Source organism: Chelonoidis abingdonii, chromosome 1, assembly GCF_003597395.2.
Source record: "Chelonoidis abingdonii isolate Lonesome George chromosome 1, CheloAbing_2.0, whole genome shotgun sequence".
NCBI lineage: Eukaryota > Metazoa > Chordata > Testudines > Testudinidae > Chelonoidis > Chelonoidis abingdonii.
In genome coordinates this window covers 352,535,811-352,559,815 of record NC_133769.1, presented here as the reverse complement: position 1 = coordinate 352,559,815, position 24,005 = coordinate 352,535,811, and the positions used below count along the sequence as shown (strand labels likewise).

At 46.5% G+C, this 24,005-nt stretch overlaps 2 protein-coding genes across 7 annotated transcripts in view; one reads left to right on the top strand and one right to left on the bottom strand.

Annotated features, from left to right (window-relative positions):
• The window catches only part of CCDC81 (coiled-coil domain containing 81), a 28,668-nt gene extending 17,796 nt beyond the window's left edge, over positions 1 to 10,872 (top strand). For 4 of the 5 annotated variants that reach the window (XM_032764041.2, XM_032764039.2, XM_075061750.1 and 1 more), the window contains 4 exons: positions 3,302 to 3,380; positions 4,304 to 4,530; positions 5,194 to 5,319; positions 8,542 to 10,872. In XM_032764041.2, coding sequence (XP_032619932.1) covers positions 3,302 to 3,380; positions 4,304 to 4,530; positions 5,194 to 5,319; positions 8,542 to 8,683 — 574 coding nt within the window. In that variant the 3' untranslated portion in view covers positions 8,684 to 10,872. The remainder of the gene's footprint in view (positions 1 to 3,301; positions 3,381 to 4,303; positions 4,531 to 5,193; positions 5,320 to 8,541) is intronic. The other variant, XM_032764040.2, reaches the window with a different exon arrangement.
• An 87-nt stretch (positions 10,873 to 10,959) lies between these two features.
• The window catches only part of ME3 (malic enzyme 3), a 190,630-nt gene continuing 177,584 nt past the window's right edge, over positions 10,960 to 24,005 (bottom strand). For both annotated transcript variants that reach the window (XM_032764031.2, XM_032764030.2), the window contains exons 10-14: positions 23,707 to 23,812; positions 22,345 to 22,487; positions 20,047 to 20,220; positions 18,893 to 18,991; positions 10,960 to 14,022 (exon numbers count right to left, since the gene is read on the bottom strand). In XM_032764031.2, the coding sequence (XP_032619922.1) occupies positions 13,861 to 14,022; positions 18,893 to 18,991; positions 20,047 to 20,220; positions 22,345 to 22,487; positions 23,707 to 23,812 (684 nt within the window). In that variant the 3' untranslated portion in view covers positions 10,960 to 13,860. The remainder of the gene's footprint in view (positions 14,023 to 18,892; positions 18,992 to 20,046; positions 20,221 to 22,344; positions 22,488 to 23,706; positions 23,813 to 24,005) is intronic.

The window sequence follows — 24,005 nt, the reverse complement described above, 5'->3', positions numbered from 1 at the left end:
TGAATTTCATGAATAGTTTTGGTGCCCTGAAAAAGGCATGTGTCAATGAAAGAAGTATATGCACAAAAAATGCTACCTGCCCCTTGTCCTGTTCTGTTTTGAATGCTGAATTAGAACCCCCTTGAGAGTGTGATCAAACATATGATTTTAAAATATTTCTATTGTGTCTCCATCCAGTCTAACCTATCGAATCATTCCACACACCTACTGGTGTCTAAGCACCTGATGTTACAGGTCAGTTCTACAGTACAGGTCAAAGAGATACATATTTAAATACAACAGCAAACCATCCTATAAATATCCTTAAAAATCTACATTCACCAGTTCACTCCTATACACTTAGTATGGAGAATGAGGTGAAGCCGCTGCTGCCTTATATGAAATGGCACAAAGATCAGGATTGTTGAGTTCAAAGTGACTTGGATTACTCTTGTATGGTAGAAAAGGGTCTTCTTGGGGGTAAGGACTGTTTTTATGTGTCTTATTCAGTGTCATTGCTAAGGTAGAAGAAAGTAATATTAGGCTCACAAATAAACATAAGGATCCAGATTCTGATTATGCTTATGCTGATGTAAATCCATTGAAGTCAATGGAGACACTTTTGGTTTTACACTAATGTAACTGAAATCAGAATCTGGTTCAGAGAGTAGTAAAGATGCAGATTTAACAATGTTTGTGTTCTGTGAGTGTAATGCAATATCCCTACAAGCAATTTAAGCAGAATTTATGTGCATGGGCGTGGAGAGGCTAATAATGTGGCACTAGCTTTCATACTGATTTGAGCCAAAGGTTTTTGTCGCCAGAGCTAAAATTCCAGCTGAACCACTGTATGGGATTTGAAAAGAAAAATACGTGAAATGGTGAACGAGGACATTGTAACCATGAGGAGTCAACTCTGGTTTAGTGTGTCTGCCCTGCATCTCATTTACAAGCAGGCACTCTGAACCAATCAGGGCAATGGGTAGCAGCCATTTCATTCAGTTATAGAATTACTCCTATCAGCGTTCTCTACAATAAAATGTTATCGTCTCACCTTCCTGTTCTATATTTTGTTTGCTTCTATGTAGATTCTTATTGCCATAGTCTCGGAGCGCCTTCCAGTCGTGTATTAAGTGATATGATTATATGTGCTGTGTAACTTCTTGTTTTGGTCTGGGTTCAGTTTTGGGTGGTGTGTTGTTTACCTACATGCTACTCTGTGTTTGTATTAGAGAAGGCAGGTGGAAGAAGTGCTCCTTGCATTTGGAGTGGAAGGTAGGGAGAAGTTTGTGATGGTTCTTGGTTCCTAGGGGAGTTCATCCCATAGTCTCTGACTGGCCCTCAGAATGCTCTATCTCCTACACAGATGAACTTTACATGTATGGTAGGAAATTCTAGAGCTTCAGCCACTTGTGTTTGAAGAGGCAAAAAAAAACCAGTTCACAAGGATAGTGATTTAACAAACTAGCTGGCTAGGGTTCACTGTATGCATATCATTGCCCCCTGCCAGATGGAATCAGATCATATACATTCTGTGTCATAGGCCCTATACTGCTAATAGCCAATGGAGGTTTCCTTTGGATCAGACTGTAGGGGCTGACTGTGTTTTTAGAGCACGAGAAGGTCTCAATTCAATTCCTGCTGAATTTAGGAAATTCCAAGCTGCCACGGTATGCAGCAGCATAGTGACAATCCTAATATTCTGACATGGCCAGGGCCAGATTAATCTTTTGTGGACCCAGTGCCAAACATATTTATGGACCCCCATGGAGGCAATGGAGCATGGCGTGGGGAGGTCAGTCCCCGGAGCGACGGGCCAGCCAGAGGCAATGGAGCATGACGCGGGGAGGTCAGTCCCTCGAGTGAGGGGCCAGCCAGAGGCAATGGAGCATGGCGCGGGGAGGTCAGTCCCTGGAGTGAGGGGCCAGCCAGAGGCAATGGAGCATGGCGTGGGGAGGTCGGTCCCCAGAGCGAGGGGCCATCCAGAGGCAATGGAGCATGGCGTGGGGAGGTTGGTCCCCGGAGTGAGGGGCCAGCCAGAGGCAATGGAGCATGGCACGGGGAGGTCTGTCCGTGGAACGAGAGGCCAGCCAGAGGCAATGGGGCCTGGCATGGCAGGGGCGGCCCCGCTCCGCCCAACGCGAGGGCACTGTTTACAAACTGGCGGTTGCTAGATGCACAGTGGCCTGCCCAGCCCTGTGCTGCCAGCATGTCCCTTCCCCTCGGGGGCGGGCCCATGCCACACCACACAGCCCCCCTCCTCACTCAACACCCCCCAACTTCCTATGGCTAGAGCCCCCCTAGACCTACTATGCCCAGTGCCCTTCCAGACTCACCCACGAATGTACAGCGCCCTGCACAACACCACCCCTGCCCACAGCCCCCCCACAACTGCCCAGCACCCCCCACAGAACCCCCACTCCCTAGTGCCCCAACATACACATCTTTCCTGCCCCATCTCTGCCTCCTGGCCACACTCACTGGCCTGCTGGGAGGCGACTGTGTCTGCTGGGCTGAGCTGGCTGCGCAGCCAGGGCTGGTCCAAGGGCCGGGAATTGCTCCATCCCCATGGGAGCGGTGCAATCAGCCAGGCCAGGACCTGCCCTGGCCAGGCTCCCTCCAGACGCACTTGCCTGGAGGCGCCCAGCCAAGCTTCCCGCGCTGTTTCTCCCCCACACACATACCTGGCTGAGACTGGCCAGGCTTCTGCACCAGTCCCAGGAGGCTCAGCTCTGGGGAGACAAGTGGGGCCCCACAGGTGGTGGGAAGCAGAGACTGCCCAGAGCCAGAGGTGCCCTGGGGTTTGGCCAGGAGGGTGGGGCCAGGGGGCAGAAAGGAACCCTTGGCCAGCTGGCGGGCAGGCCAAGAGAAGCAAGTGGTGGGCTGGGGGAGCCAGTAGGGTCTCGGGGTGCAGAGCAAGCGAAGCAGGCTGGGGCCCCTTCTGAGCATGGGCCCGTCTCCATAGAGCCACTGGAGCCATTGTAAACCTGGCACTGGACATGGTCAGTGATTTGTTGCTATATTATCACATGTAAGCCAGGGTGATGCACACAGCTCAAGCTCAGTGTCATAAGTTGTCTTACTCTACCATGGAACTCATCATTATTTATAATTATTGTTATAATAATTTTTGAGGGAGCAGAGCCATCTTGATAAGGGAGAGACTCATGGGCTAAAACCGGTAGCTAAGTATTGTGGACTCACATGTACTATTGGCAGGTCTGTATTTCACAGGCCATGTCTGGATGAATCCTGCACACTTATTTCTTGGAAATATCATCTCAGTAAAACTCTTGTGATTCTTTTGTACTTTTATTTCTAGGCTAGCTGCCCAAAGAGCGAAATATCTGAAAGGCAAGATGGAAGAAATGCAGTGCTATAAGAGGGCCTTGGATACACAGGTAAAAACTTGTGATTAATAATTGTGTGTCCCTCACCAGGCCAGGGCCACTGACCTGATAGTGACAAAGTTTTTAAAATGAAAAAAAATTCCTATGTTTAATAACTTCCCTACCTATTCTGTGGCTAAGTAGTGTGTCTTTAAAAACTGGAAAGTTTCTCAGAAAGTTGTGGAGAAAGGTGGAAATATTGCCATGTCTGAAGTGATATATTAAAAAACTCTAATGATCTAAGCCATGATAAGATCTTCCGAAGTTTTTAGAACGATCACTATAGCCAGTATTTTAAAGCTGTTAAGATGGTGAGTCTATTTAACACCGAAAATGAGGCGCAGTTTACGTTTCTATTGCTGGCTGAGAAAATAGCCCTTCCCCCCTCAAACTAGTTATCTAGAGATATCTGTTTGGGTTGAGTAGAGCTATACGAAGTCATCATGGAATTTTTTGAGAAACTTTGAATAAAATTGCCACTAGATTCCAAGATCTTAGATAGCATTCAGTCTCTGCCCTGAAAATCTTACAGTCTAAATGGACAAAACACAAAAAGGGCAGGAGGGGAAACAGAGTCACAGAGAGGTGAGGGGATTTGCCCAAGGTCACAGAACAGGTCAGTGGCATAGTGTCCTGATTCCCAATCCCATGCCTTATCCACTGCATCATGCTATCTCCTCTATAAGGTGATATTTAATAAGGAAAAATATGGACTTGAATATCAATAAAAAATGCTTCCTGACATTGAACTATAAAATAATCAAGGGAAGTGGTAGAATCCTCATTGGGTGTGGCATTTAAATCCGGAATTGAGAAAGTGGATTAGCTGATTTAATAGCTCTTTTCCCATCCCTAACTTCTGTCATTCAAAGTTTTCAGAGCCATGCATGAGGTTAGTTCCATCATGGTAAAATCTTCATATCAACCTAATACAGATAAAGTTGAAGCCGATACAGTTGCCGGTCTGTGAGCCTGACTCAGCAGATCTCATCTTTGGGAAGAGTGATATGACCAATGAGAAGCTTGCGGAAAAAAAGCAGCGAGCCCAGGCGTTCTACAAGCACCAGCTGCATGCCACAGCTGAGCGGAAGAGGATAGCTATCCTCAATCAGCTGGTGGAGCAGAGGAGAGAAACTGACATGCTGCAGAGAGCCAAGAGAGAGTAAGCCTGCAGCTCAGTCCAGTACACCATTTCCAATGAAGCCTTGAGAGAATTCAACAGCACTAATGAAATTGCCTCACATGGCTCTGGGGTAGGGCAGGAGGGTGCATTTTCTCCTCTTTAAGAGCAAAGCATTTAGGCACAGGCTTAAAGTTAAGCATATGTGTGGTCCTACTGTCTTCAGTGGGAACTATTCACATGCTTAAAATTAAGCCTGTGCTTAAGTGCTTTGCTGGATCAGGTCTAAGTGGAGAGACTTGGAGCCTTCTGCTGGGATTAACTCTGCCAGAGCTGAACTTTGTGGATTGTGCCCATTTCTGGCTGAATATTTCAGACAAGCATCTGAATTTGTAGTTAATCTTCTCAGCTGAGCTGGTGGCCTTCATAGGCTCTGCCAAGAGCAGCCAGATCTGCCCAAGGCTGTGTGGGGTTTCTAAGCACCACAGGGTTTCTGGCTCAGGTAGTGCTCTCGTCCAGGTGACAGTCATTAATTTTGTCACAGCCTCCAGCAGCTCTGTGATTGGTAGGGAGAGGGAGTCATGTTAGACAGCCCACCACGCTGGGACAGTGGTTAAAGAAACCCAGGACAAACTGACAAAGTGGGGGAGTGGGAGGTAGATTCATCCATGAATCATAGGAGAGACTTTTTAAATAACATTTCAGGTGGATTGCAGACAGGGGAGCGCAGTTTGAGAAAATATTCCAGATGAATTTAGCAATGCAGGACGACTGGCAAAAAAGCGCTGGAATGAAAAGGCTGAGGGAAGTTGAAGAGAAGCTATTTGAGCGGTAAGATTCCCAAACACTGAAGGGATTTCCCCTTGCCCATGCTTTCACCAGTCATACCTGCAGCAGTGCTTTGCCTTCAGTGCACGGGGAAGTGGCAACCCCCTAACTCAGTGGTCCCCAACCTTTTCATCTGGCGGGCGCCAGACAAAGGACCACTGCGGCGGTGGAGCACCCACCGAAATGCTGCTGAATTTCGGCGGCATTTTGGCGGCGACACCTCTCGATGATGATGCTTGCCGTCAACAAGTGGCGTCATCGAGAGGCGTCGCTGCCAAAATTCGGGAGCGACGCCTCTTGATGACGCCACTTTTCGCTGGCTAGCGGCATCATCGAGAGGCGTCCCAGCTGAAATTCGAGGGGCAACGCCTCTCGATGATGTCACTTGTTGACGGCAAGCGTCGTCATTGAGAGGCGTCCCAGCCGAAATTCGGGGGCGACGCCTCTTGATGACGTCACTTGTCGATGGTAAGCGGTGTCATCAAGTGGTGTCCCTGCCGAAATGGTGCTGAAATTCGGCGGCAGTTTGGTGGGTGTTTTCCTGGGGGCCAGGATGCAGGCGCATTAAGATGGCACCACGTTGGGGACCTCTATCCTAACGGATCTCAGTACTGCTTCATGCTAGAATAGGTTAGAAGCAAAACCATATTAATGCAGTATAGGCCTTTGTCCCACTGTAGTAGCTGGACCATGTAAGAAGTCTGAGTCCACCATGATCTCCAAGCTAATGGATGTAAGGACCAGATTTCTAAAGGTATTCAGGTGCCTAGAGATACAAATAGGCACCTAGTCATAAAGTTTAAGGCCAGAGGGGGTTCACTAAATCATCTAGTCAGACCTCCTGTTTATCACAGGTCACCAACACCAACAGCTGGGTATGGGCGACAGGAGAGAGAACTTGATGATTACCTGTTCTATTCATTCCCTCTGGGGCACCTGGCATTGGCCACTGTCGAAAGACAGGACACAGGGTAGATGGACCTTTGTTCTGACCCAGTATGGCTGTTCTTATGTTCTTATGTAACACCACCCTGCACCTGCACACTAAACCCAGCAACCAAAATCAGACTAAAGTATCACAGCCCACAGGAGACTAAACTGTTATGTGGCCTTAGGCAGAGAATAGGATGGGCCAAGGTGCATGAGGGCCCTGGTTCTCCACATGGCAGAGACTTGATTAAGTGAGAGATACTCAGTTAATCCTGGCAAGTGACCTGTGCCCCACACTGTAGAGGAAGGCGAAACTCCCCACCCCCGACCCAAAGTCACTGCCAATCGGACTTGGGGCAAGAAAACGTTTGCATGTATACTCAGCTTGAACAGAATTACGGGATTGGCATTCTTAACTTTCAGGATTTTTATTGCAGATTTGTACTGACATTTTATACTGTCTGTTTTCTGTTTGGGTGGATGGCAAGAAAGCAGGAGACGACAGTTAGTGGAAGGCTAGCCAAAAGAATCGAGTTTTAAAGTGCAATTCTTTCCAATACAAGTGGCTCCACATACACTGTTCCTCACTGATTTCTGGATCACACTTGCTCAAGTAAAAAGACATTATTTCAAACAGGCAACCCTGGAAACTCACTGAGGGCTCTGACAATCAAGCTGGGACTTTTCCATCCTGTGCATCATCACCAAGGCTCTGCAGGTCAAATTACGGCCTAAAACAGTGGTTCTCAACCTTTCCATACCACTGTACTCCTTTCAGGAGTCTGATTTTCTTACCCCGCAAGTTACACCTCACTTAAAAACTACTTGCTACAAAATCTGACATAAAAATACAAAAGTGTCATGGCATACTATTAATGAAAAATTGCTTACTTTCTGATTATATAATTATAAAATAAATCAGTTGGAATATAAATATTGTACTTACGTTTCAGGTATAGTATATAGAGCAGTATAACAAGAACAGTCTGTATGAAATTTTAGTTAGTACTGATTTTGCTATTGCTTTTTATGTAGTCTATTGTAAAACTAGGCAAATATCTAGATGAGTTGATGTATCCTGTGGAAGACCTCTGTGTACCCCCAGGGGAATGCATACCTCTGGCTGAGAACCACAGGCCTAAAATACATGTTGTCAACTTATGTTACCTGTGTTAAACCTATTGTCTTCAGGTTACTCCTTCAGTAACATCTGTCCAAGGCTGCTTAAGGTTAAAATCCTAATGGGATACCTAGGCACTTTGATATGCATAGGTTCCCTTCCTATCTTCTCACCTGTCGACTCTGGTTTTCCAGAGGTGGGACTCTTTGCTGCATAAAATGCCAAACAAGGTGGGTTTAAAAAGATTTCTGAAAAATGAATAATAGTGTAAAGAGCCTAATGGCAGGCATATCTAGGCACTTCAGATTGTAGTTTAGTGCACCATTACCACAGCCCAGGGGGAATGTCTTAATGCCAAGTTATAAAGCACCTAGTATCACACAACCAGTCAGCTCTCTGACATGGCTGGACACTGCTAGCCTTCTAATGCAATACAGAGAGGGTGATACCTCCTGCTGCACGGCTCGTGCATAGAGGGATCCCTTGGGTTACCAGGTCTGTTTTAAGAACTCGCTGACGGGAGCCAGCAATCTGCATTTGAAAAAGACCAACAAAAACTAAGTATATTAGGTGTTTTGTTATTTGCCATAGATGGTATATAAATGGCCTTAGAGGTGCCTTTGAGTTAGTGGGTGTCCTGTGGCCACCTCTTGTGGGGCAGAACTGCTCTGCTTTGCCTTGTGCGTTGGGAGCCTTGTATCAGAACAGCTGATCAGCCACTGCTCACACGCAGAGGGGCACTTCTAGGGCACCCTATACATTGGTAATATAAGCCAGAGGTCGATTGCATCTAAAGGGCTCTTTAGATTTACCAACAGATGGGCTCCAAAGTCCAGCTTAGTCTGGCCTTTCTCTCATGCCACCTCCCAAGCAACCAGACTGGCAGCAGTCAGCTGTGTACTGCATTGATGCCTTCTGCACTGGCTTACTTCCGTTGAAGGGCCCAGATCCTGCCTTTCTCAGCCCCAATATGGATAGCTGCAAACTTTACGATCCAACTGTATTGTACAGGAGGGCTCTGCCTGATCCGTGACCCAGCCACAGAGTCAGGTGTAACTCTGGCATTAGCAGGTATAATTCCCATTGACTGCAGTGGGATGAGGCTGAATTGGTGCAGTTTATTTCTCTGTTTTCCCTTAGACAATAACATTTAACACATTTCTCTTTACCTTTAGTGCCGGGGACAAGCTCATGCTACTTGATCAGTGCGAGAGATATCGACGCTGTTTCCAGTGTAAGAGGCGCACGACCAACTGTGGGGAATCTCATGTGTGGTCAGAGTCTAGATACGTTCCAGGATCCCGGTTAATGGTTTGAAGCAAGTTTTCACCCTATTTTTGTTTTCTTCGTGGGGATTTTTTCCCCCCCGAATGCGGTGAGCTATGTCTCACAGCTCAATGAAAATTGCTCTAAAGATTGTTGCTTTCGGACTTAGGTTTTTATGAGAATTATGTTGAATTAAACAAAATTCCAAAGGAGTAATTTCCTTGCTTTGGTACCAGATCTGTAGGTTAGCTGAACTGATGGTAAGATCTGGAAGGGCAGAAAGAAGACAGCAGGGGGAGCAGGAAATCTTTACCCTGTCAAGTTGTCATTGAGTGATCAGCAATTGCTACTCCTCTGATCACCATTTAGTGCCCTGTAGGAAAGGAGTTGGTGTTCTTGGTCCAGTATCTAGGGGACAGCTACCACTATTTAACACCCTTCTTAGCAATCTCAACGAAGATGAAGAACTGAATTAGCATGTAGACTGACTTGATCTCACACCAAGTGGTTGTACTTCCTGATCCGAGGGAAGGCCTTGAAGGTAAGGCAGCTTGCACTCCCACTGTCCATGGCGTCGTCTGTTTGGTTGTCCGCAACCTCACTCTCCAGGGCTTCACATAGACTGGTGCTCTTCAAGCCATTCAGTTCACCTAATCATTGACTGTTGATGCCGGTAAACATTAATCTCTGCTGTGGGGTCTGATACAAGAAGCATTCTGAAAGGAAGTTCTGTTACAGATCCTGCCTGCTGTCCCACAAATAGTGGGGGTATTAAGTGGAATAAGCATTTCCAGATGAACTCCTTCACCCCTTTGATGTGCTACAGTGTGGTGCTTGGGTGTGAGGAGCCCGTGGGCACTCTGCTGAAATACTAGCTCTTGCAGGCTTTTTAGAAAATCCTAAGCTCCTGAGCCTCATTTTGAATGCAAGCGCTGCAACTGAGTCCTCTGCTCTTCAGGCACTTGTCCAGCTGGAACTGCTGAATTGGAATCGGACGTGTTTAAAGGCTGAGATGCTGTGCATTAGTGGAGACTGGCCAAGAGCTGGATCACAGCCGTGGAGGCAAGGAGAGAAATGTGCTAATTAGGTGAGAGATCAACCAATACTGCCAATTTGCTACAGAACCCAAAAGAATACAAATTGTCCAAACAGTCAGATGCCTGCCCTGACTCGCACTCCAGAGCGCAGCAGTGCTCTCTCTCACTATTACTAAAGCCCTGGAGATTTAAAGCCTGATCCTGCAGTATTCCTGCAAAGCTCATTGAGCTCATCAGGCGTTTTGCAAGGGCTATAGCATTGGGGGCCTTCTAGATCCTCTTCCCCTTCCCAAAACTCACCTTTGATAGAGAGCAATAACTGGTCTGTTACTAACAGCTGTAGGCCCTCCCCCCGAAGTACATCACCAGCTACGCCATTCTACTGTCTGAACAGACGGTCCCCGAACCTGAGCAGGGACAGAGATTGTTTCTGTACACTGGAACTGTATTATTGTTAAATAGTTATACTGCGCTGGTTCCCAGCAGTCTTACACAAGCCCTCATTGTACTAGATGCTGCAGAAATGCTTAGGGAAGACACTGTCCCTACCTCAACTAACTCACTTTAGCAATCTGTGCAATCAGTTAGCTAAGGCCGCCAATGGCCTGGTGAGGTAAATAAGAGAGACCCAATGCAAGCCTCCTTTGGGGCTGCAGGGGCTATTGGACAGCGAATAGCAGTGCTGCACAGCAGGCTGAGACAAGCACTGAAGAGTATCCTATCCAGTTGAAGCTGTAGTGATGCATGTAGGTGGGCAGGGCTGCAGGACTAACATCCTTAAGGTGCCATGGGATACATAATGGTCCCAATTGTTCTGTTCTAGACAGGTCCTTAGCCCGTGCTCATCACTGAGCACTATGCAGTAGTGCATTAACCTCTGTGACTACCCATCTGTCACGTGTTTCTCTCATGCACTCCATAGGTGAAGAAGTGGCTGGCGTGTTCTGTTTTGGAATTTATTTCTCTATACAGTGAGATGTTATGAGGCTCATGGCTTGCTGTCTGAAAGATGGGTGCTCCAACAGCACAATGCCCCTAATGCACAGGTTCAGTCCTGACTAAGCAAAGAACCTGAACACATGAGCAGTCCCATTGACATTAATGGGAACCCTCACCTGCTTTGCTGGAGTGGTGCCCAAGAGGGTAGGCAACACCATATTGGCTTCCATTTTCAGGTGTAGTCTGCATGCCTGGCTCTCACTGACACATGTATAGTACGGCGCATGCAGTGAATTTAAAATACTCTTCAGAAACCATTTGCATACACGGTTTTTAAAAGAAGGGATGGTGTTGCACTTTTTAAGTAAGCTTTAATTGATTATACAAATGAAACATACACAGTACAGAAACCTGTCACTGCATTACAAAAGCACTGCATGTATAATCACTTACAGGAGCTGTTTAATGCTCTCTAATAAAATGGCCAGCACATTCAGCTTGTCTGAGGTCTTCATAAAGTAATGCTAAGAATTACTGAGGCAGTTTAACATGGGTTTATGGACAAAGTAACCATGAAAGAGTTCCATTGGACCTGTACATGGAAAAGCAGAATAATATTGAGATTAACCCGTCATTATAGCACCTGATGACTGGAGGGGAGAATACAGACAATGACAAACTCCAGAAGGTGTTTTGGGCTGGAAGTGTGCAGTGTTTTGGGAGTGCTTTCTTCTCCTGCTACTTTAGTCACTGACTGAATTCAAAATGTGGTTTATGTTAGCTCATGAGCAGAGTAGGGTGGGAGCATGCCACCTGCGGTGTTCAGAATGTTCCTCACAGATTGTAGGCACTCATGCAAGGTATGCAAATAGCTCGAAGTAAGGGAGAAAAATCATTAGTGATTTCAGTTCAGATACCGACTCTTGTTTAGAGATGGATACAACCTCCACCCTCCGTCCAGGTGGGATGCTGAATGTTTTCCTCCAAAATTTGGGGGTGATCATTTCGGATTCTGGCGCATGCCCATTTCTACGTCATTGGAGCTGAAAATAACGCTTTTATTGAGCCAAATACTGACTGAGGAGAACCTAAGGTTAGACCCTGAGAAGCACAGTAAATCTCACTGCTTGCTGAAATGTGAAGTCAGTGGCCTCAATGTAGAGTCAGACAGTTCGAATGGCTTAGGCCCTGATCCTGCAAAGACTTACACACATACTTACTACCCACTGTGACTAATTGATCCCATTGATGCGAGTGGGACTACTCAGTGTGTCAAGTTAAGTCTGTATGTAAAGCCTTGCGTGACTGGGACCTTAAAGCAACTAGAAAGCTCTCAGTTTTGGCTTTACATGTCAGATATGTTGCCAGTTTTCATTTTAACTGAGATTTTAATTGGGAAAAGAAGTTAGAGGTCTCAGCTAATCAGGAAACAAACATTTACATTGCTGAACTAGTTGCAGCAGTTCAGAGAAAACTATTTGACTGCTGTTATATCAATGGGGATGCATCAGATGTGATCTAACTGGTTCATCAGTGTTGCACATGTCTGCATTGCTGACTTTTGATACGATCATGCTGAATTTCATTATGTGATGAGCCTGCTAAGCTAAGACTTTTTGTTCATGCATCAATTAATAACATTTTAAAATAGATCAGATTCTGTTTTCCTTTTTTGTGTGCTAGTCTGAAAATAAACAGATGTCCATCCCTTTGCATTGGCAGTCAGATTTGATGAGGCAAGACTTGTATGGTTAAAGCCTGTATTTAACCCAGTAGCAGAAACATAAACTTGATTTATTGGTTATGATGTTTTGGGTGCTGTTTTATGTTAAGTAAAAAAAAACTCTATTACTATTCCCTGAGACCTTTCTTGGCCATATTGGAGCCAGGTAAGGAAAATCAAATACTCTTAAATCTTCGGAGTGTAGGATCTTGATTGTAGTTATATAGGTTACAGACATTTGATGATATGAACCAATAGACTAAGGCTTTAAATAAACAGAACAAACTTACACAAGGTCGGTGATGTAATATATTATTGGACCAATGTCTGCTGGTGAAAAAGACAAGCTTTTGGGAGGTACATAGAGCCGTTCTTCAGGTGTGGGACAGCAGACTGTCACAGCTAAACACAAGGTGGAACAGATTGTTTAACGTAAGTAGTTAACACGTTTTAAGAGACCATTCAAGGTGAAGTGGTCCCATTAACAGCTCTCAGTCATAGGACAAAAAATGAGGAAGAATTTCTGGACAAATGCACCATGAAACCAACCATATGCCCCATCTTGTATTTAGCTGTGACACTCTTGAGTACCTTTTCCAGGCCTGAAGAAGAGTTCTGTGTAGCTCAAAAGCTTGTCTCTTTCACCATAGAAGTTGGTCCAATACAATATATTACCTTATGCACCTTGGCGTGCCAATATGCGTGGACCAACATGGCTACAACAACACTGCAAAGGACAAACTTGGAACTTCAAATTATCGTCTCTTTAAAAACATCTTCAGGTTGGGCTGATATTATTCTCTTTTAGAGGAATCAATAGGGAAAGGATACTCCTTACTAATACATTTAAACTAATTGTTAAAGGACATATGTAGTGTTGTTTTAGCCATGTTGGTCCCAGGATATTAGACACTCAACGTGGAAGATTTTTGAAAGGTCTTCCTAAATTTACAGCAAACTCCATTGGCTCCAGTGCAGTGACTTCTGATTTCTGCTAGTGTCACTGAAAGGAGACTAGAGCGCCAAAACAGTAGTGATGCCGCAATGCCTTTGATTGCAATTCTTTTTGCTTACTAAAAAAATCACTGTGGCAGTCTGTGTATCAAAGAAATGAAACGTCAGTGACAGTTTTGGCCTCTACCACCATCGCTTTGTAGAAGAGAGGACCCAAGCCAGTTCCTTGGGAGCTATGTTTCCTGTGTGATTTGCTAGCTTACAATTCATTCTTTTGATACAGAAGTGAGACAATTTGTTTAGACGAGAATACTGTTTGTGCAAGGTCACAGGAGTGCTTTGCAGGAAGGTGGAAACTGTGGTGCAGGACTTCCTGGGGTAAGCCTTTAGACATATATGTCTCTGTCACTGCACACGTTGGCTCTGGCCTTTTCCCTAGTCAGGTACTTACAAAGTAAAAAGGCAGCTGCAAGGAAGAAAGTGCTTGTTTCTAGATACAATACAATTTTGCAAGCCTGAAGATTGGCAATGATGGTAACAACCAGGGAATATTAAGGATCAGAGTTTTAAAAGAATTATACATCTTGAATGTGCATAGCTGCTTGTGGCCACCTGTAGTTATCGATAGCAAACGACTCATAGTCAGTGCTATACATGAGGGCTTTGACAAAGGCTTCCTTGTCTTCTGGTTCTGGGTACCAGGAAGCCAGATTATGTTTGTAGGCATAGTCAACAATCTGCAATGAAAAAAAAACAAAACAATAATGAATAGCTCAATCCTTAATGCTATTTCTCCCCAAGACCTGGTCTACACTATGAAGTTTGGTTGACGTAAGCCACCCTGCGTTGATCTAGTTGTGCCTGTATCTACACTTTAATTTGTCTCACACCGATGGTAACCCCATCTCCCTGAGTGGTGTTGAGCCAGGGTTGATGTACTGAGGTTGACACAGTGCAAGTGTAGACACTGCATTATCTATATCGGCTCTAGCAGTCCTCCAGCAGCTGTCCCACAATGTCTGACACTGAATGCTCTGGTTACAGTTGTGAACTCCACTGCCCAGAGGTCACAGAGACTGGAAGGCCCCTCTCTCCCCCCCCCCCCCTCCTCCATACAACCCTGCAAATTTTTGAAATGCCATTTTCTGATTGTCCAGTTTAGCAAGCACACCTAGCAGCTCTCCACTGTTGTGTGAAACTGCCTGAGTGACCAGGCGGGCTACATGCTCCAGACTCGCTCTGGTCTGAAGTAGATGGGAGATCTTGGCTCTCCTGAGCCTGTGGGGAGAAGAGCCTGTGCGGGCATAACTATGGACAAGCCATAGAAATGTGGACAGCTACGAGCAGCTTACACAGAGGACTCCAGAGAAGGGGTGTGACAGGGATCAGCAGCAGAGCTGTGAAAAAGCGAAGGAAATGCGGCAGGCCTATCAGAAGCCCAGGGAGGCCAACAATCGATCCAATGCCGAGCCGCAGACAAGCTGCTTTTTCAAAGAGCTACATGCCGTATTTGGTGAAAACCCAACCAGCAGCCCATGGATACCTCTGAGGAGCCTAAGACCACAGACTCATGGCATGCACAGCAAGGAGGAGGAGTGAAGGAGACTAGGGGACATGCAACCGGGATTCCAGCTATGCTTCAAGCCAGGACTTGTTTGAGACTCCACCACAGTCAAGTCAGTGCCAGCAGTTGACCACCAGTGAGCCCAATGCAGCGGAAGGAACTTTGGGTAAGAGTGTAAATGTATTTCCCAGTACCATGATGTCCCCCAATGTAACAGGCCACAGCTATTGACTTTTCATTAGTTTACTCGTCCTAGAAGAGGTAGTGGCACAACAAGGAGAGGTAGAGTTGTTAGCTGCTCTTCATTCCCCTGTAAGTTAGGCGGGGGTGTGGGGATTTGTGGAGAGGTTTGTTCATGTACACAGGGATGCCCCTTGAATCCGCCTGAGAGATCTCAATGAAACTTTCATGTTGGTACCCTGCAATCCTCTCCCAAAGGTTTCTAGGGATGGCAGCCTTAGGTCCTCCTCCCCAGCAGAACATTTTCCCATGCCAGTTGGTGATGACTTCAGGAAGCACCATTGCAGTCAACAGGCTAGCGGCATACAGGCCCAGGCAACTTCAGGACACCAACAGCAGCTGGGCTGTCCATGCGTTTGTTACCCTCAGGAGTGAGATATCAGCTAAGATCACCACCACCTGTGGAAATTGGTGTCAGTATTCAATGGCACTGCCCTATACTCATTCCTTCAAGCAATTCCCTTCTTATTTCTCTCGCTCCTGGGGGGCCATGCTCACATGGCTGGTGCTGTGAATGGTGCCGTGCATAAGCACTACAAAGCAGAAATGACAACAAGCATGTCTTCGTAAAAATTTAGGGGAACACGGGAAGGGAGTTCTGAACTTAATTTTTGCTTTCTGTTGTGACTATTCTAACAACCTGTGTGTGTGTGTGTTAGGGGTAGCTTGAGGTGTTTCCCCTCCATACCCACAGGATTCCTGAGCCAGATATGGAGGAGAAAGAAGAGGACTTAAGGTGACATGTTCAGCAAGATCCGGCAAGCCAGTGCTGCATCAGACCGTGAACAGAGGGCCTGGAGGGTGAATACTGCAGGCTGTATGGACATGGAAAGAATGGACAGAGACAGGTCCAGGAATCCCAGCAGGGAAAGGAGAGGGAGATGCACCAGGACATAATGGGACTTCTCTGGCAGCAAACACAGATGCTGCAGCCTCTTATGGACCTACAGATTCAACAGCCATTCCCTTGGCCGCCTATGGAGAACTCCACTAGAGCACCTCCTTACACACAACCCCTTCAACATTCCACGTGGCATCAGGAGCTGTATCCCTACCTCTGCCACTCCACACCGGGGGACAGTAAGACCAACCCCAGCTTCACATACACTGACCTATGAGAGCCAAGGTTGCTGTATGTGTGTAGCCAAAATGGACATAAATGCATGACAATGGCACCCACCGTGGATTTTCCAACTCCAAAATGATTTCCTATTAATTGGTGGCAGTCGGACGTTGGAAGTTTTCACAGGACAGTTGCCACTGGTTTTTCCACTTCAGTGAAGCTCTCATTCTGGTGTCCCTGCGATGGAAGGCTGTGGCAAGCTTGGCACATAGAGCCAGGAAGGTGGCCCTCCTTGCACATTGAAAAGTTCTGCAGCGATTGCTCATCATCCCAAACCTACCTTATGATGTGATCCCACCTGTTAGTGCTTATTTGTTGGGCCCAGAAGTGGCGCTTCACTGTCTGCAGCTGCTCTGTGAATGCCACCAACAACCTTGCATTGGTTGTCACTGTATCCCATGAAATCTGCCCTCCATGAGATCATCGTGTTCCCTGTTGATCTGGTTCTTTCTGAGGTTCTGCAAATACCGGCAAATTGTGTGTCCGGTGCTTGGAACACTCACGACAATAGTGCAGAACCGTGTGGGTTCCACGACAATAGTGCAGAACTGTGCGGGTTCCATGCTTCTGTCAGAGATGGTGGAGAGCAAGGAGGGCCACGTAGGTTCGTGGGTTTTTTTTTAAAAAAAAGTTGCAGAAATTATGGGATAAGGATGACATTACAGGAGGGAGAAAGATGCATGTTGGGACGTTGTCCCCTTGCTCCCAGTCACCCCTGTATGACTCATTTCTTTCCCCTCATGCATTGCCAAAACTTCCCAAAAGACAGTGCACTGGATGGTGGCGAGTTGCACCCTGGAATACCTACCCAGGAGGAGGGAGATTTCATTATCTGAGTTGCACTAAAATGTGGAAGAGAGGACTAACTGTTCAAGATCAGCCAAGACTTCTGTGCTAGAGGCTGCACCACTAGTCTGTGAAGCAAGATGTGCTGCTGTATGTTTTGCACGGAAAGTGAGTGGTATTTCCTGCTTCATTTTCAAAAATCTATTACTGATCAGGTGTATATAGCACTTTACAGACTGCCAGATTCTCAAGACACCTCTGGGGGCAGCTAAGTATTAACATCCCCATAGTCAGAAAAGGTGAAACTGAGGCATGAGGTGAATTTTCAGAAGTGGTCTCTAAGTTGGGTTGTACTATAGAGACTAAGGCCAAGTTATTCAACCATGGGTGTCTACATATACCCATAAATCCATATTTAATCACTGGCCTTGACTCTTCATGGAACACTTGCAGCTCCTATTAAGGATGATGGAACATGCCCTGGGTGCTCAGCACCTCTGAAAATCAGGCCACTTATTTAGGTGCCCAAGTTTAGATGCCCGAAGTCTGACCATAAGCTCACTGAAATCAATGGAAAGATTCCAACTTACTTCAGGCATCACTGGATCAGGCCCCCAAAGTCTGCAGACGTTGGCCCTGATTTGCCAAGGTGTTGATCACTCTAAGCCCCCACTGACTAAGTGCAGTTAGGGATGATCTACAACTCTGAAAATCTAGCTACATGCACCTAAACAGGGGCGGCTCCAGGCCCCAGCACGCCAAGCACGTGCTTGGGGCAGCAAGCCGTGGGGGGCGCTCTGCTGGCGCCGCGAGGGCGGCAGGCAGGCCTGCCTGCCCTGCTTGGGGCGGCAAAATACCTAGAGCCGCCCCTGCACCTGAAGATGGGCCACTTTTAACGTTTGGGTCTCAACCATTTTCCCAAATACAGAAAGGACCGCTAGAAAATCTGGGATGAAACTCAGGAGTTTGTGAGTACTATTGCTTTGCTCACATCACACAAGAAAGCCACACAACTCAGGACAAGAAACAGAGCATGGAGCTTTAAACCACATGGGATTCATTTTCTTACCATTACTAAGACTCTTCACCTCAACATCCTGATTCAGTATTTACAATGTCAGTAATTTGAAATGGATAAGGAGGCTTCACTGATGTGTGACGGAGGCTAATATGGAATTAATGTCAGACACATTGGGAGTCAACTGGGAGTTACACAGTGTGGGGCTACCCGGAATTGTGATTGGCCCATGGCACTGAATCAGCTCTGATAAACCTGAATGATCTACTCCAGGGGTTGGCAACCTTTCAGAAGTGGTGTGCCGAGTCTTCATTTATTCACTCTAATTTAAGGTTTTGCGTGCCAGTAATAATTTTAATGTTTTTAGAAGGTCTATTTCTATGTCTTTAATACAGAACTAAACTATTGTTGTATGTAAAGTAAATAAGGTTTTTAAAATGTTTAAGAAGCTTCATTTAAAATTAAATTAAAATGCAGAGCCCCCGGACGGCTGGCCAGGACCCGGGCAGTGTGAGTGCCGCTGAAAATCAGCTCGCATGCCGCCTTTGGCATCCGTGCCATAGGTTGCCTACCCCTGATCTACTCTGTCCAGTGGAAAGTCATGGGGCAGAAGCAGGGGGCAGGGCTGAGAGCAGCAAGTGAAGGTGTGTCTGTTGCTGGAAGAGGTGGGGCTTCGGCCAGAAGAGGCGAGGCAGGGGGCTAGCCTCCCCAAGGGGAAGCGTCACCCACTGCCCATGTTTCTGGGTCTAATATAGCCAGTGCCGTTATACTGGTAGTCATAATCTCATCAAAGATGAGGACAAGAGAAAAATCCTTGCCAACGTTACGAGAGGTTATATATAAACAAAAACTTCACAAGAATACTTGAATTCTTACTTTAACAGCAATTTTGAAGGACACCTCTCTGATGGTACTCAGGGGAGGATAGAGTCTCCCTTCAGCAAGATGCTCCTCTGTGACCTCTTCAGCAATAGACTAGAATGAAGAGAAGGTAGGTTATAGATGATGTTCTCCATCAAGTACAGCATGTGCCCTCTTAAGGCTTTAACAAGGCAGTGCGTAGCTGAGACTTCAGTTGCTATGAGAGCTGGGAGAAGTCCTTGTAATCAAAAGCAAAATCACCCAAAATTCAAATTTGCATACATTTCATTCTGAGCTTCATAGGATAGCAAGGTTGGAAGGGATCTCAGGAAGTCATCTAGTCCAACCCCCTGTTCAAAGGAAGACCAATCCCCAGACAGATTTTTACCCCACTTCCCTAAATGACCCCCTCAAGGATTGATCTCACAACCCTGGGTTTAGCAGGGCAATGGTCAAACCACTGTGCTGTCCCTCTCCCTGCTTGAAAATGCAGCCCTTACAACAAAACACCTGTGTACAGCTAGCTACCATTTTTGAAAGAAGTGAGTCCATTTCTGAGAAAAAGTTGGCTATGCCTCCCAAACGTGCCACATTGTTGCCTACCCCTGATCTGAAAACAGGCATTTTTCTAAAGATACAGCCTACAACAAAGGCTGAGGAAAATGCAAAGTGGCAAAAATATCTTTGTGAGAGCTGCTGGCGTGGTGGGGAACTGTGGCTGCTTGCTTTTCCCTCTACTGACGGGAGCCAGGCACCTCCTGCAGCGGGGGAAAGGCTATGGCATAAATTCAGCTGTTTCAAATATGATCAAAGGCTTTAGGGGATTTTTGTTTTATTTTGGATTTGTTATTTTTGCCTGTAAGAAAAAATACCCAGGACTCCAGGGGACATGTCCCCTAGCCTGCCCCCTCTCCCCCCGCAGCTCCCTCCATAGAGGGTACCAAATACTGGCTCATGCAGAGGACTTCTGTTGGCACAATGGAAGCTCTAGCATCCTGCTGTGTTGGGAAAGTCTGTAGCCTTTTGCTGAGAGGTTGAAGTTCACATGATACACATTGCCCTGGGCCCGTTCCTAGCCAAGAACTTAACAAGACTCCTGGGGATCAACAAGCCTCATTGAAGCTGCTTTTTTACTTTTTAAAAGCACCAGTTAAATATAGATCTGAAACCTCTGCCGTGGTGAGGAAGATATCGTCAGAGATATGCCGGACCCCACAGGCAATAACTCCCAGCGCCACTCCGGGGAATACGTAGGCATTATTTCCTTGGCCGGGGAAGAAGGTCTGTCCACTGGCCAGGGTTACATTAGGGAACGGACTCCCACTTGCAAATATGCCTCGGCCCTGTTGAGAGAGACAGACACACACAGATATTGGAGATGCAATGTCTACGTTTGAGGGGATCCCAGAACCCAGCTCTGGGAGTACAGTGACTGTGATAGTAAATTCATTGATCATTCAGCAACAGCTCCACCACCATTAGGATCTGACTGCTATTTAAACTGACATACAGTTTTTTGCCCACGGGAAAGAGCCATGTGGCATTTACTTTCCATTTGGCCTGGTACCAGATGTCTCATTCTAACTTATTTATCTAGATACATACATGGCTCCTATCAACACAGTGTCCTGTGATGCAGGAAAATATTCTCATTTTACAAAGGAGAAGGAGCTGCGCAGAGCTATTTAGGCCCAGATCCTCAAAGGCATTTAGGCTTAACCTCCACTGAAATCAATGGAAGTTAGGAGTCTAAATATTTTTGAGGATCTGGGCCTAAATGACTTACCCAAGGCCCCCCAGAAAGGCTGAGGTAGACCCTAGACTTGAATCCAGATCTCCTGAGTTCCAGTCCAGTGCCTTACCCACTCTCTTCCCCCTTGCCTGATCCAAATCCCAATGTTGCCTCCCATGAATACCTGAGCTAGGGCCCTCATGCATTTGAGGAGCTCACTGAGGAACACAGGTCTGATGGACCAGCCTGAGAAGGGAGTTTGAGGTAGGATCAGGGCCTCCCTCCTCTCCACCTAATAAAAAGCTACAACCCCAGCAAGGTTGTTATCATAAACAGATAGCTAAGGGTTAATGTTTCTTTCACCTGTAAAGGGTTAACAAAGGGAACCAAACACCTGACCAGAGGACCAATCAGGAAACCGGATTTTTCAAAGCTCAGGGAGGGAATTTTTGGGTGTGTGTCCTTTGTCTGTGTCTCTGTTGCTCTCTCGGCTCTGAGAGTGATCTCTCTATCTTCAGGCTTTCTAATCTTCTGTTTCCCAGTTGTAAGTACAGGTATAAGACAATATAGGTTTTTATATTGTTTTTGTATTTACATGTGTGTAGTTTGCTGGAATGTTTTAAATTGTATTTCTTTTTGAATAAGGCTGTTTATTCATTTTGTTTTCTTTTAAGCCAATGACCCTGTATACTGTCACCTTGATACAGAGCCATTTTTATGTCTTTTTCTTTCTTTTTATATAAAGCTTTCTTTTTAAAACTTGTTGGATTTTCTTTTCTAGTTGAGGCTCAAGGGGATAGGAATCTCTGTGCCAGGATTACTGTCTCTCTCAGGGAAAGACTGGGAGGGGGAAAAAGAAGGAGGGGGGAAGGTGAATTGTCCTCTCTGTTTTGTAATTCAAGGAGTTTAAGTACAGTAATCTTCCAGGGTAACCCAGGGAGGGGAAGCCTGGGAGGAGGTAAAGAGGGGCGAAGGGAAGTGGGTTATTTCCCTTTGTTGTGAGACTCAAGGCATCTGAGTCTTGGGGTCCCCAGAGAAGGTTTTGGGGGGACTAGAGTGTACCAGGCACTGGAATTCCTGGTTGGTGGCAGGCTATCAGATCTAAGCTGGTAATTAAGCTTAGAGGGGTTCATGCTAGCTTCTCAGTTTATGAACGCTAAGGTTCAAATCTGAGTAGGAAAGCTACAACAGTTGTGTAGCTGGGCCCTGGAGGGAAGGAGGGTCTCTGCATCAGGAACGCCTCCCTCAACAAATCACCACCATTAACGCTAAGGATATGTCTCTGCTGTGCCAGTCTAGATGTTTTCTACATCAAAGGGGGTTTTCCATCAATATAGTTAAGAATTCTGTCACCCTAGCTGCATCCACTCTGTGTGTGGGGGAGTGTGGGGGGGTCGGTAGTTCAACCTAACTATGTTGCACAGTGTGCAAAATGTTTCACAGCTCTCTGAATGGGGTAGCTAGGTCAACCTAATTCTGGGGTGCAGACTGGGCCTGAGAATTTATGAATGAAAGTTGCCCCCGTGGGGCTGATCAACTGCAAGAGCCCTGCAGGCTGCCATTTTACTAGGCATGAGCTGTTCATCAGTGGGGCTCTGCCAGGAGGTTACATTCATCCATGACCCACCAAAGAGCCCTCAGATCACTGTAGCACATAGAGAGGTTGCTCTCTGTGTTAAGTCTCTTTGGCTGTTCCACTCAGCTGCTGTGCTGGAAGAGACAGTCGCACGTTTACCTCTGTTAGGTGATAGCACTGCTCGGCTGTGCACTCTGCTTTACTTGTGGGGTTACTTAGGGCGAATACGATGGGCCTGTCGTTGAAAGATGCCATGTCCTTCAAAATCTTCTCCGTGAAAGCTCCTGCGATGGCGGCTACACCTAAGAAGTGAACAGTTAATTCCTGATTCACTCTATGACTTCCAATGGATTGGGCCCATGTTTCCTTAAACCTCAGCTCTTGTTGGTGCTCAGTAAATTGAACTGTATGACTCTGAGGGAGAAGGCCACCCTTTTCCAGAGACCTCCACTGTCTCCACTCTCCAAGTCAGATTTACAGTGACAAAACCACCTTCAGGATAAAGCCCTCCACTCCATCGAGCAGAGGATCAGCAAACAGCCCAAACCAAGTGTTGGTCTGGGTTGGCTTTCTAGCTATGCTCAGCACTACCCTTCAGGAGACCTGGCACCAGACTCTTGCTTGCTGGTCAGTTGGGGATATATTGGGCCCTACCAAATTTGCAGTCATGAAATCTGGTGTTCCTCTGTGAAATCCGGTCTTTTGTGTGCTTTTTACCCTATACAATACAGATTTGATGGTGGAGACCAGCATTTCTCAAATGTGAGGGTTCTGATCCAAAAGGGAGTTGCAGGGAGGGTTGCAGTATTGCCGTCCTTACTTCTGCGCTGCTGTCTTCAGAGCAGGGCAGCCAGAGAGGGGCAGCTGCTGATTGAGGGCCCAGCTCTGAAGACAATACCATACCACGCCATCCTTACTACTGCGCTGCTGCTGGCAATGGCTCTGCCTTCAGAGCTGGGCTACCAGTCAGCAGCCACCGCTCTGCCCAGCTCTGAAAGCAACGCCACCGCCAGCAGCAGCACAGAAGTAAGGATGGCAATACCGCAACCCCCTCTACAATAACCTTTGCAATTCCCCCACAGCTCCTTTTTGGGTCAGGACCCCTACAATTACAACACCATGACGTTTCAGATTTAAATAGCTGAAACCTTGAAATTTACAACTTTTAAAATCCTATGAGTGTGAAATTGACCAAAATGGGACATGAATTTGGTAGGGGTCCAGGGATATACAGGCTCAGCCTCCAGGAACAGCAGAACTCTGCTTAACTCAAGAGTGCTCTCTGTGGCCAATTAAGGGCAGCACTAATTGGCCCCCAAGGGATTCCTATTCAACAGAAGGAGGGAGGGAGCTTGTGCTTCATAGCCTCAAGAGATGGGGTGTCTTGGGAAGTAAAGGAAAAAAATGCAGGCAGGGAGGCCTTGAGAGTTGGACTGGACAACAGAGGAGCCCCTGGAACAAAGAAAGAAACCCCTCAAGAACTAGACAAGTGAAATGGAGCTCCCATTTCCATGACTCTACCTATAATAGCTGTCGGCTTCACTCTTTGCACTACCTCCTCCAGAGTTCTCAGCTGGGGGTGGTCCTGGGCAAACATTTCCTTCTCGTGGTTCAGGTGACTCCTCCCCTGCAAGGAAAAAGGAACAAACCAGCCTCCAGCAGGTGAGAAAAGTCTGGATCGATTATTTGCAAAATCTTGTTTGCAAGATTTCAATGCCTCACCCCATTCTATATTCTGCTATACCGCACTTATCCCTGTAGTATCTGCGCACCTTCCAGTTGTGTGCTATGTGACTAACATCTGTTACATGTGGTTTGTT